Source organism: Sphaeramia orbicularis, chromosome 9 (assembly GCF_902148855.1).
Source record: "Sphaeramia orbicularis chromosome 9, fSphaOr1.1, whole genome shotgun sequence".
NCBI classification, from domain to species: Eukaryota; Metazoa; Chordata; class Actinopteri; order Kurtiformes; family Apogonidae; genus Sphaeramia; species Sphaeramia orbicularis.
In genome coordinates, this window is record NC_043965.1 from 14,037,624 (window position 1) to 14,051,000 (window position 13,377).

Consider the following 13,377-nt stretch of genomic DNA (forward strand, 5'->3'; position numbering starts at 1 on the left):
TGAGACTTGGGAAACACCCCCAATGACTGTCAGTGGTTTTACAACTTGAAAATATTTCCACATTGGCATCATTTTGGAGTTGAGGTCCTTGTCTCAAAAATTTGTGAAGTAACTTACAGCATCATCTGCTATAGAGGGGATCACCTGGCCTTTTCACAGCAGATGTTTTGTCTTATTACAGCAGAAAACATACAGGGGTTGGACAAAATAATGGAAACACCTTAAAAAATCAACAAAATATAATTTAATATGGTGTGGGTCCGCCTTTTGCGGCAATTACAGCCTCAATTCTCCGAGGTATTGATTCATACAACTTGTGAATTGTTTCCAAAGGAATTTTAAGCCATTCTTCAGTTAGAATACCCTCCAACTCTTTTAGAGACGATGGCGGTGGAAATCGACGTCTTACTTGAATCTCTAAAACTGACCATAAATGCTCAATAATGTTGAGGTCTGGGGACTGTGCCGGCCATACGAGATGCTCAACTTCATTAAAATGTTCCTCATGCCATTCTTTAACAATTCTAGCTGTATGGATTGGGGCATTATCATCTTGAGGTGAAGGTGTTTCCATTATTTTGTCCAACCCCTGTAGTTGGAAGTGTTACCATTAATAATAATTGCATCTGTGGGGGTTTGGGTCTTGGAATTGTGAAGGATGGTTCCAACTAAGGGGAATGGAGCCATAGCTAAAGCTTTTTAATAAAACCTGTGCCTTGCATGCTTTTATTTTCACTCTTTCTTGACATTTAATTATTTTTAAATGTCTTTGCTTTTTGCTCATTCCTTTAATTCCATCATACCTGATGGTAATTGTTTCTGTGTCACTTGATTGGCATGACATAATACACTGAAGCTTCCATATTGAGCACGCCTCTAGTATTATGCCCTCCCGAACACCTGAAAGTGAAAATGTGTTGTCCCTGTGGGTAATAAATGTGTCTAAGAGGTACATTTTGTATTTGCAAAACAAAACACATCGGTTTGCTAACGCCATTTTGTTGCTGACCACACACTTCTTATTCATGAATTGTAGAGCCTGTTTTGTCTAAGTTTTAGCTTAACACACTGTTAAAACTTTAAACACTACGAAGCTCGAGAAGTAAGAAAAGACTGTTAGGAGGTGATGCGTCATGCACAGACTTACCATATGATGTGGCCTGATCAACTTTCACAGGTCAAAGAAAAAGCACAACACAAAAAGGTCAGCCAAGAAAGTAAAAAAGCATGTAAGAAAAGTTCATGCATCACAGTCAATGAGAACATTCAGCATCACCCAAGCGGCTAATGTTGAAAAGTCTTCAGTGTGAGTGCAATTTGGAGTAAACAACAACAAAGCATCCATTTTCTCTTCGTACACAGAAAGCCTTTCATCCAGTCCAGGCCTCTGTCTGCAGTCCTGCTCTTACAACAACAAATATATTTTACAGGTTTTTCTAATCTTACAACACTCTCCACTCCTAAACCCTGCTTAGTTTTATCTGGGTCCCGGTCTCACCCATGCTTGCGATGATGCTGTGCACAGGCAGCCTGGAGGGGGCATCGTACAGACCGGTGACAGGCAGACCCTTGTTATGTTTCTCCTCCTGCTTGAAAATAAAAGCTGAGTTCTCCTCCTTGGTGATGTTGATGTAGTAGCAGGTGTCGGTGGCGGCCATGATGTGGCGGGGGCCGGGATTCAGGAGGATGCTTTTGTTGTCCTCCCTCTTGACGCCGATTAGGCACACACCATACCTTCAGGGTGACAAGGAGCCTTTAAAGTGTACCTGTACTGGTCATGCTTAAGACATTAATTGTGCTTTGTGTATTACTGATCAGCAAGAGAGATGCAAATTCAGTAAAAAAAAAAAAAAAAAAATCACCATAAATGCACCACACTGGACCTTTTTATTACGTGACTTACACGCTGGTGCAGAACTTATGGGGAGCAGCCATTGATGAACGGAAGTGACGTACCATCATTGATTCCAGGTGATTAAGTTTAAGTAAACAAGCAGTAGTCAGTGAGCAAGATTGAGTGGAGAGTACATGTGCATGGGTGTTGTTTTTGCTGCAGTAAACTTTGCATTTTTGCACTGGTTGATAATGTGTCATCTTAGACTGGCGTCTGCTGCACAGGGTTAGACACCAGTCCATCGCAGCCCAGGTAAACCGACAATACAACCTGTCTACATCATTACTGGTGCTGGAACAGCCCATGAAGGAGGCAACATGTCACTGACCATGACTGACTCATGGAGCAGTGACTCAGTACTCACACCTACTTGACAATGTGCTACAATGTAAGTTACCTGACAGAGCCACTAGCATCATACATGATCTTTCGAAATACAGTGGTGTGCAAAAATATTAGAACACTTGTCAAATCTTAAGATAATGGTGGTTTATTTGTTCCCAGAGCCTGACTTTCACTTTTTTGCCACCGCAAAAGGTAAAGGCAAAGGTACTGAGAATATTTCACCTATAAATTTATCAGTCCAGTCCTTTTTCTTACATTTTACTGTAATATTTAGTGTGCCCCCCCCTTGGCAACAATCACAGCAGCGCATCTTTCTGCATTGTGTCGATGTATTTTCGGAGAGTTTCAACCCCAATATCATTCCATGCTCTCAGAAGCTCATTCCAGAGAGTTTCCTTAGATTGTTGCCGGGGGGGGGGGGGGGGGCACATGATATATTAGAGTAAAATGTAAAAAAAGGACTGGACTGATAAAATTGTTGGTGAAATATTCTCAGTACCTTTGCCTTTACCTTTTGCAGTGGCAAAAAAGTGAAGTTCAGGCTCTGGGAACAAATAAACCACCAGTTTCTTAAGATTCGACAAGTGTTATATTTTTGCACACCACTGTAGCTAGCAATGAAAATTTAGTACAAGTACACTTTAACTTGAGAGAGACTGTTGGATTTAACTTTTCACTCTGACACTGTAATGAGATTAAAATATTCTGACTGCATGGTGTCAGTTTTACTAACTTCTTATGGGCGTGGAACGATGCGTAGGTGAAGCTTTTCCCATCATACTCCCCGAAAAACTTGCTGTCACACAAGCGGATGTGGTAGACCTCGTTTCCAGAGCAGCGTCCGTATGTCCTCTGCCACTGCTCTGGGGACAGTTGTCCCTCTCTGGAAAACAGTGACAGTAACATTCATGGTTCAGTCTTTAAACCTTAGTTGATAGCAGGTACAGTATGTGAAGGAAAAGAACAAGAGCTGGACTAAACACTGTCTGAGCATCATCATTATGATCTGAACATGTGGCAATGTCACATCGTAGGATAAGCAATGTCAAATAAGGCAAATCGACTCCAACCTGTCATGCTACAGTACAAGTTTTTTGCTGGTTGATATAAAAAGATGAACATGGTCTTACCTGATTTTTCAAATAATCTACAAGAGACAAGAGGAATCTGTCTGATTTACTCTACTTGAAGGGTTCTTGGATAGAGGGTTTGCTGCTGCTTGATGAAATGCAGGCTCTAAATGCACAGCAGGGGTGCTGTTCCAGTTATAGCATTTAGAGCCTATAAAGCTGTTCAATTAGTTGATCAATAAGTGTTCTCCAAATGCCCCGTATTTTTTTTTATCTTAAAAATTACCAACCCCATTAATTGATAGTTGGCAATTACTTTAATAGCTTCACTTTTTCAGCTCTAATGCACAATGAATCATCAATCACAATCATTCTTAGTACATTTGTCAAGCAACATACTCACTACTCAATGACCACAACCTGAAAATAAGTGAGGAACAGGAGACAGAACACTGAAAAGAATGACTGCTGGCAAAAAGAAAACATCACTTGCATGGAGTTATTTTGGCTATAAAAAGCATTGGTGCTGACCAAACGTTTAGTTGACACTTCCTTGCAAGTGTTGTCACAGCGCAAGTAAAAATAACTAATTTGTTCTGTAAACTGGCGCCACAAAGTGTGGCCAGATCTGAACACCATCCAAAGTAAAAAGTCATTTTCAGCTTATTATTTTTATTTGCAATGAAATGCTATGTTTACTACATCATCTCAATCATTCTAGAGTAATGACATATTTCCAAATAGAGCTATTCAAGAAATCCCTATTTTTTTTTCAAATCATAATATGCATTTCAGAAAACATACAGTACAAATTTACATATTCAATTATTTTTCATTGTTGTGCAGTCCAAGTAAATATGGGCCTGGAGTCGGTTCATAAACAAAAGCACTTCTGCAGCTCAGCAGCTCTCATTTTCCCCAGACTGATAAATTGCGTGGCCTAAACAACCTTTCACATCCTTTCACAACCCAGTCTTTACTTTTTGTCAGAATACTCATCACGGAACAAAAACATTGCAGGAGCTTTTGAGCTGAGCAGTTCATCCTCTGCACAACTTTTAATCACGTTGATGATGGTTAAATTAACGGCTGACATGCAGATATCTATTACCAGTCCTTTCACCTCCACGGCCCTGAGGCTACATGTCTCCATAATGGAAATTCAACTGGACGTGTCTCCGGCGTGAACATAAAAGTGGGAGTGGATATATAGTGGTCACCTTGCACAGTATGTTAAACAGATTTATGGCCAAACAAGAAACAGCGTGGTGTTTATTGACTTGACACTGATAAGTCTCTGCAGAGGTGACGGTACAGTAGACAGACTAAAACCAGCCATAGTCCATATATCTGAAAAAAACTCTGCTGCCACATCACGGGCCAACTTCTCAGTTATTAATCCTCAAGAGGGATTGAATCTGTCCAAATGAGTGATGGGACAAAATGCCATTAAACATTAACTGAGCACTTGTGACTAGGAGGGCTTTAAGTTACAAAAGAGAAGTGTTTCTTAGCGATTCATCAGCTCTCAAAGGAGAAATTTATGTCATTGATTGACTTGAATCTCAATGAACGGAGACAAAATATAAAATCCGGCCTTGAAAAGTTACATGTAGTGGTTTGTTTCTGTTTAATTCTTTTTTTTTTCTATGTAAAGCATCTTGGTTGACAGTTGTTGAGAAATTACAAGGGGCTGAAGAAAGAATAGCTATCTAATAAAAATAGAGGTGATGAAAATGGATTTGAAATGAAAAATGTAATGGTAAGTTATTAAGTGATTGGATTTGTTTAAAGTCTATGATTAAAACAGTCATGATATGATGAAAACAGAGCCATGTTTAATTATTTCCTCTCTCACTACATTAGTTTCACCATTCACGACACAGAACTGCTGTTTATCATTAAGAAATTATGAAAAGTGGCCACAAAAAATGGAGCAACAAGATTAAAGTGTCAAAATAAAATGGAAGCGGTAAAAATTCTTCCAAGTTAATAATGGAAGTACTATACTGTATGTGAATGTAAATGACTGATGTTTTATTGAAAACAGTGTTGCTCTGACCATTTATTATCAATCATCATCCCATGACATTTATTGTTATAGTAAGAAATTGTAGCAATTTGTTTACTCCAAAATGACTATCAAAAACCACAGCCACTGATTGTGGTCTTAGGTTTACGATGGTGACAACATGACACAATGCAAATAGAGCAACACTGTTAAAAATACAGGCAAAATTACACGGATCTACTGCTCTGTGGATCAAAAACCCTGAGACAGAATCAACCTTACATAAATGGTCTTTAAATAATCCGTTTAGAGCAATCAAACAGTGTGTTCATTTTGAATGTTTTATACCTCAAGCTGGTGCCGTTTGCACTTCCAAATTATTTTCTCTTAATGAAAAATGCCAGAAAGCAATGAATGCGATTAAAGCAACCCTCATCAAGTCAGTTAATAATGTGTGGTCATGTCCTGACTTCCTGCTGTGGGTAAATCAGAGTTTCAGTCACATAACTGCTCAGAATCCTGTAGAGCAAAAACACAGAGCCCACAGGACACCTACTGGAAACCTGCTGGGATCTGTTTGAAGCCACAAATACTTAGATCACCTTTCAAAAGGAAAGGAGATCACCTTTTACAAAGATATGTGCTATGTTTGTTTATAAGATGGATGGATGGATGGATGGACGGACATTTATTTGTCCTTCACAGGAAAACTGTTTTTACAATCTGTATAGCCACGAGAACACAGCATATCACTCACAAAAAACATACAACATAACACAAACTCAAAAACAGCAATTCCACACCATATACCCACCAAAAACAGCAAAGACAACAATTCCACCACCACACACATCCAACTAACACATTACAGTCTCTTTAATGATTTGTTTTCAATTGCGTTATCGCATTTGGAATACAGCAGTACAGGGTGTCCACAAAGTCTCTTTACAATTAATACAAAAACAAGTGATGAGATATGTTTTTCAGATCTGTTCTATGTACTCTGTATTTATCAAAGTTTTTAATCACATTGCATTTGTGTATTTCAGGTACCCTGTGGATGAAATAGACTGTTAAATAAACCCCTAAAAACTAGCTACTCCTCAAGAAAAGGTACAATGTGTATTGTGGTTTATTGAAACAAAATTGGATTCAAAGATTCAATGAAACTACAGGATTTAGTATGGAAGACATCCATCGTCATGACCGTCAATTCATGCATGGCACAAGAAATTTATGGAGACGGGAACAGTGAACATGATAAAAAATCCAGTGCCATCTTTGTGCTACTAATTGTGCTTATATAGAGATGTATTAAATGAAGCAAAAAACATCAATGTCTACTTTTCATTCTGTAATAATTTCCACACAATTGTCTGTTCATTTGCTTTAGTAATAAATTTGTGAAATTGTAAAGAGACTTTGTGGACACCCTTAAATATGTTTCCAGTGTCAGGTCAACAGTTCACAGAGTGTAGATAAGTCGCCATTGACTGCTGCTGTGGATGATGGATTTCTGCATTTAATATTCACTTTCATGGCAGTGATAGAAGAAGTATGAATATATTTTCTTTTGTCTGAGCTTTCTTTCCCAGGCAGGAGTCTGTAGAAGCATAAACCAAGCTCGTTTCCTCATCTCTTAATGCATCTGATTGAATAACCCTGTATCGTTTAAGCTAAGTAAAGCTCGTAAAAGAACTGGCGGGCAGGGGATGAAAGCCTATTTTGCCCTCCATGTGGGCTTTACAATAGGTCTACGGAGTCTCATGAAAACTATGAATAGACAGACGAGTCATGTGAAACCCTGGGACAGTACACCTTTAGAGTTTCCATAGGCTTTTTGAGTATAAGACACTGTACATCAGGGGTCTCAAACATGCGGCCCGGGGGCCAAATGCAGCCCACCAAAGGTTCTAATCCAGCCCGTGGGATGAATTTACAAAGTGCAAAAATTCCACAGTCAAGGCATTTTAGTTCAGGTTCCACATACAGACCAATATGATCTCAAGTAAAATAATAACGTAATAACCTACAAAAAAATGATGACTCCATATTTTCTTCTTGGTTTGATGTGAAAAAAAAAATTACATTATGCCTATAAATAATGAAACTTCAAATTTTTGTCTTTGTTTTAGTGCAAAAAATAACATTAAATTATGAAAATATTTACATTTACAAACTATCCTGTAACAATAAAATGTGAATAACCTGAACAAATATGAACAACCTGAAATGTCTAAAGAAAATTAAGCACAATTTTAACTATTTTCTGCCTGTTACTCAGTGTTTAGTGTCTTTGTAGATCTGATCCATAATGCACATGTAGAAATGATGAGTTAAGGCATAATGTTGTTAAAATTGCACTTTTTTTTCCTTCAGAAATTTCACCCTTTTCAGGTTGTTCATATCTTTTTTGTTTGACTAGTTTATAAAAGTAAGTATTTTCATAATTAAAGGGTTTTTTTGCACTAAACCAAAGACAAAAATTTGGAGATGTCATTATTTATATGTTATTATGCTATAATTTTACTGGTTCGGCCCACTGGAGATCAAATCGGGCTGAATGTGGCCCTTGAAAGAAAATGAGTTTGAGACCCCTGCTGTACATGGAGGCTGGTGGGGACAGTCTCTCCAACAGGCTAAAGCTGTATTCACGTCACATCCTTTGAACCTTCACTATGGGCTGCAGAGTGGGGAAAACTGTGTGCTACGTGGAATTTGAAAACATCGCAAATTTCTCATGGTTACGTCATACATTTGTCAACATAAGGCATATTCAATTATCCTCAAACTACTACCATCAAAATTTAATGACTCTTACTATTGCTATAACAAAATAAAGGTTTGACTCTGACAGACATGACCATTTTCAATTCGCACACTGTCATTATTTTGTTTAATTCCTTTTCATCACTTAATTTTTAAAATGTATTTAGTTTTTTTACTTTTACCCTCAAGGCCACTTTCTTGAAATAATAAATATTATCCTGTTTTGCGCTGTGAATGATGAGCGTAAGACACGGAAAATGATGAAACATTATGAGTGTTTCATCAAATCAGCTTATCAGCTTAAAATTAATAAAATCGCTTGATAATTTATCACACTGTTGTTCATTCCACATCCAATTTTACTGATTTGTTTTTCAGATCACTCGCATTTCTCTCTACATCTTCATCGTATGCATTCCACATGCCCTATAAATAAACTGACTTGATTTAAAAATGGTGTCAAGCCGAACAAAAAATTATAAAATTATATAAAAGGTCATTATGCAGCTCAAGTGGCATTTTAGTAAAGTGTATAATCTTACTTTAATCTGCTCTAAATTAATCTACTGATGCATGGCATTAGGACGTGTATATGAGAACATGTTGATCTTTAATTACAGTTGCTCCTCTGGGTGTGCCACATAATTTATTAGTTTCTATAAAAAACTGAAAAACTTCTACCATAAGAAAATGTCTCCACTAACGACAAATATTTATTTCAGATTTTAAGTGCTGCTTGTAGGAAAGCCATAAAAAGAAAGTAGCTAAAACTAGAAAAGCCTACAGTGGAGAAGTGAACTGACGTAATTTATGACATTTTTAAGATGGAAAGAATTACTTTTGTAATAAGACTACAACAAGGTCTGCTTTTGGAAAGATGGATTAGGTATGTCACACCAGCTCGACCATCATTTATCTAAGGCCATGTCTTATGTCCAGTCACCCCTTTTTCCTTTTTAACCCTTTTGCATCAATGTTTTTTTTTCTTTAAATTTTTTAATATCACAAATGTGCATCCCAGCATTCCTGTTCTGGGGAGTTTAGTTCTTAATTTTGTATTGTATAAATTACATCTTTTGTATTGCTGAGGGAGGACCAATTAACCAATTAGAGCTGCACAATTTATCGTTTGAGCATCGACATCACGATGTACGTGTGCGCAATAGTCACATCGCAGGTCCTGCAATGTAGGAGGCAAATAAACTCATCGTGTTCTCATCTAATTCCAAGGGTACCTGACACACATGGCACACAGCGATCCACCAATCACAGTCGTTCTTAATCAGTTTGGAGTGAGTCGCTGGTAACAATATTAAAAAATGAGCAGCGAACAAGAGAAAATCACCATAAATGAAGACTTGGTGCATAAAAGAAAAGCAACTTCAGTTATCTAGAATTATTTTGGCTATAAGAAGGATGATATTGAAACACGTGTTCTTTGTCGACAGTGCCTTGCACCTGTTGCCACAACAACAGGTAACACAACTAATTTGTTTGACCACTTACGTTGGCACCACACAGCTATTATATCCTCCTGAGTATTTTTTCAAATCGCAATATATATCGCAGGGTTAAAAAAAAAAAAAAAAAAAAAAAGTCGCAATGTCAGTTTTTTTCCAATATCGTGCAGCCCTACAACCAATCATCCTTATCTGTATTGTCTGTGGAGTCACGGACGTATCGCTGTGTGATTCAGTTGTAATCTTCAGATGAATGGATGAGAATGGTGAATTTTTATGTGAATAAACATGTGAACCATGGAAAATCCTAATAAAAACAGAATTAAAAAAAAACAAAAAAACTGAAAAACATTAAATAAGATTGAAGTTACAAAGTGGTAAAAGTACTACAACGGCATGCACTTACTGTCCTCTGGAGGTGTGAACCAGGAGTGTCACTAAGGTGGACGTGGCCGGACACACACAGTTCAGGGCCAACATGGCATATTTGAACTCCTCTTCACACACAACATGATCTGATTGAAATGAGTCAACAACAGTAAAATTATATTTAGCTGCAATTTTTGGCTTGATAACATTAACTGTCTTGTACTTTCACTCACCGGCAAACTTGACATGGAATTTATTTTCCGGTTTGAGAATCTGGACATAGAGCGGGCAGTTTGGTGCAAAGTCTTTAGCGGCCCAAGCTCTCAAAATCGTCTGATGATCCTGTGAAGGAAGAAACAGTCTACCAACCCCACTCGATAACTCATTTATGGATGCAATCTGGGTTTTATGGAGCTTGAAGTTTTCCTCAGATAGGCAATATGCTCTCAGTCCTCAATAGCACCTTCAATAAAATCACAACAGCATCGAAATATCTCCAAATCTCTCAGCTAATTTGTAAAAGAAGCAGAGTGTGAAGGGAAAATTGCTCCACTGGCGTCATTCTTAACATAAGAGGGTTCATACTGGTATCACGCTGAGTTATACAACAACCACAACTTATTGCTTCGACAAATTCCCATCAATGTGACTCACGGCAGCAGTTCTGTCGACTTCGTTCCTGCTGCTGAGGATGAAGCAGGCCTCTGCATCATCCATCCTGAGGAGAAAGAAACACAGTCAGGCAATGGTCATGGGGGCAGTCAAGCAGATGGAGAATTTAATCATCAAGGACGTCAGTAAGAAAAGAAAGGCTGCACATGAGTGGGCACCTATGTGCAAATAACAGCAGCTAGCATGACAAAATGTTCCTTTAATTAATCATTTGTGAGAAAACTCTGTGAATGTGAGTGTACCAGCTCTACTGTTTGGATGTTTTCTGTCTGCTGCATGTAAATATATGAGACTGACACATACAGACAACATGACACATTGTAAAGGGACTCCTGGAAAAATTTATGACATAGATTTTACTCTAACATGCGCCAGTGGGAGGTGGTTAAATGCTCATTTCCTTTTATGTCTGCACATTGAATCCCATCATGCCCATAAAGATGCAAAAAACATCTGGCAGTCTCCTAAAGCAGCGCTAATCATTAAAGCCATGAGTGGTGCATTCAAGCTGTAATATTCTGTACTGATGCATATGTATATGGCCTTTGACGTGAGCATATGATCAATGTACAGTGAAATCCCATTACATCGACACACAAGTAGAGGGCAGCCAAGTGGATATTTAAGTATCACCCATTTTGATGCACTTCAGTGACTTTCACTTGGCAGTGGATGACTTGCACTACACATTTCATATTATAAAGCTCCTAAACAAAATGTTAATGTTAGTTGATGAAATTTTGAACTGGAATCAACTCCATTACTTTGAGAATCTGCCTGATTTTAGAGATGTATGACAGCAGAGACTGACCTGCATAATTACAAAATGTAGACAAATAATGTGCATGGGTGTTTGTGTTCAGTCGTGCGTGTGCCCACTCACTTGGCTCTCATCAGGTCCTGGTCTTTGAGTGCAGATCCTTGAAGGTAGATGACCCTCTGGGACCACAGAGGGATCTGCAGTATACGACGTACTTGTATATCTATCTCCGTTGGACACAGGATCACCACATAGTAGTCCTAAAAATCCAGGGACAGGAGTACACTTCTTTAAACCACAATGCAATAAATAGCCAGTACCAGATAATGTTTGCATATGGGTGCTTCTAATAAACTGGTCCCTAAAAACAGGACATGGAGGCTAAAAATTACAACAGACTAATGTTATGAAGCAAGTTTGGAAGCACTTTGGGTCTGTTTAAAAATAAATATTTACTGAGATAAAAGAGAAACTATTTTCAGGTAAAACATTTTTATACTTTTTTTATATTATTTTTTAATACAAAAATCTGCATGTAACATAGTAAAAAGGACACAAAAATTACACACTACTATTTTTTTGAATATCTTTTTATTCTGTCAAAGGGACATTTTGGGAATCAAACTAATTGTGCAAGGCAGAGTGTTTCACAAAAATGTCCGCTGTTGCAAACTCACTAGCGATTTATATGCATTTAAATGGGCAGGTTCCACACGTAACGCGAGTGGACACGATGGGTTACATACAAAACCTGGAAGGAGACTGAACATTCATGAAAAATCTGCATGTCTGGGTTAGAAAAATCACTAGGGTCAACAAATTTAACACAGTGTCTGTATTTATAGTGCTATATAAGACCATTTCAAGCCATGTTTTCCAGATAAATTGCACTGAAACTTAGGTAGCTTTTCCTGTCCCAAATTTTGGTTCTATTTTTCGCCCCAACATTTTATAAAAAAAAATTCATTAATTTTGGGATGGCTCAGAGCAAGAGTATAATTTTTTTTGCATTTATCTGAGGTCATCATTAGGCACATTCTAGGGGGAAATATGTCTAAATTTCTCTTTTATTATTGAGTCTAAAAAGCTGGAAAAGTGGCAGGTACCAAAATGAACCCAGTTTCATAGAAGCACTCTTATACAGTGTGTCTGTTACTTATGAGATGTATATTTGAATTATAAAAAAATATCATACTGTTTTATTTTATTGCATTAAAGATGTGACGATAATTACAAATTGAGACAAACAGTGTAGTGGGACTGATTAAGGGGAGCGTAGAAAGACCAGCAAACAGAAGAGACAGTTGAATTAGATGAGTCTTTCTATTCCTTCCAAAGGTTAACACGTTTTCTGTCTCTTAGATGAATTAAATTATCCTTTCAGAGGCCTACAGACCAAAACAGGCATTTATTTTCTGGCTCCAAAGGACATTAATTCAACCCACAGAATGAATTACTGAGACACTGACTTTGAGGTTATTATTACTCGAAGACTTGCACGATTAGACTTATTTAAAACCATTTTGCACGTTCAACTATTAACAGTCACTATCTATCCTCATGAGATAAGTGTATATTCTTTGTATCCTCCTCATCCTCATAACCTCAGGGTTTAAAATCTTAATTCACAGATCCACCTCTTATTAAAATTGCCTTAAAGTTAAAGTCACCCCTAAAGCGACTTGGAGCAGATGGTGGGGGTGTAACACGGATACACTTCTAAAGGAATAACATCTGGTTAGCCTGGTTATAAGCCTGGTTGGAAAAATGCTTTCTGAAAATGTATCCCAAAATGTCCCTTCATATGAGACTACAGACCCATGTTCATGTTTCACACACCTTCACTGCTGCATCCGAATCAGAAAAGGCTTTATCATCCATTGCAAGAGCAGCGGAATTCTGTCTTTAGCTCTCAAATGCACACACACAAACTAAAAAACACGAGCCTATTTAGTGAATTATAATATTTGACCTTCCAAAGACTTGTTCATGATGTTGATGGCAGTTGGCGTAAAGGATATTTTCAC

At 37.7% G+C, this 13,377-nt stretch overlaps 1 protein-coding gene across 4 annotated transcripts in view; it reads right to left on the bottom strand.

Moving 5' to 3' along the window:
- The window catches only part of kcnt1b (potassium sodium-activated channel subfamily T member 1b), a 113,590-nt gene that overhangs the window by 22,674 nt on the left and 77,539 nt on the right, over positions 1-13,377 (bottom strand). For 3 of the 4 annotated variants that reach the window (XM_030143098.1, XM_030143100.1, XM_030143099.1), the window contains exons 15-21: positions 11,474-11,610; positions 10,573-10,636; positions 10,152-10,260; positions 9,956-10,064; positions 2,973-3,122; positions 1,499-1,734; positions 1,148-1,168 (exon numbers count right to left, since the gene is read on the bottom strand). In XM_030143098.1, coding sequence (XP_029998958.1) covers positions 1,148-1,168; positions 1,499-1,734; positions 2,973-3,122; positions 9,956-10,064; positions 10,152-10,260; positions 10,573-10,636; positions 11,474-11,610 — 826 coding nt within the window. The remainder of the gene's footprint in view (positions 1-1,147; positions 1,169-1,498; positions 1,735-2,972; positions 3,123-9,955; positions 10,065-10,151; positions 10,261-10,572; positions 10,637-11,473; positions 11,611-13,377) is intronic. The other variant, XM_030143101.1, reaches the window with a different exon arrangement.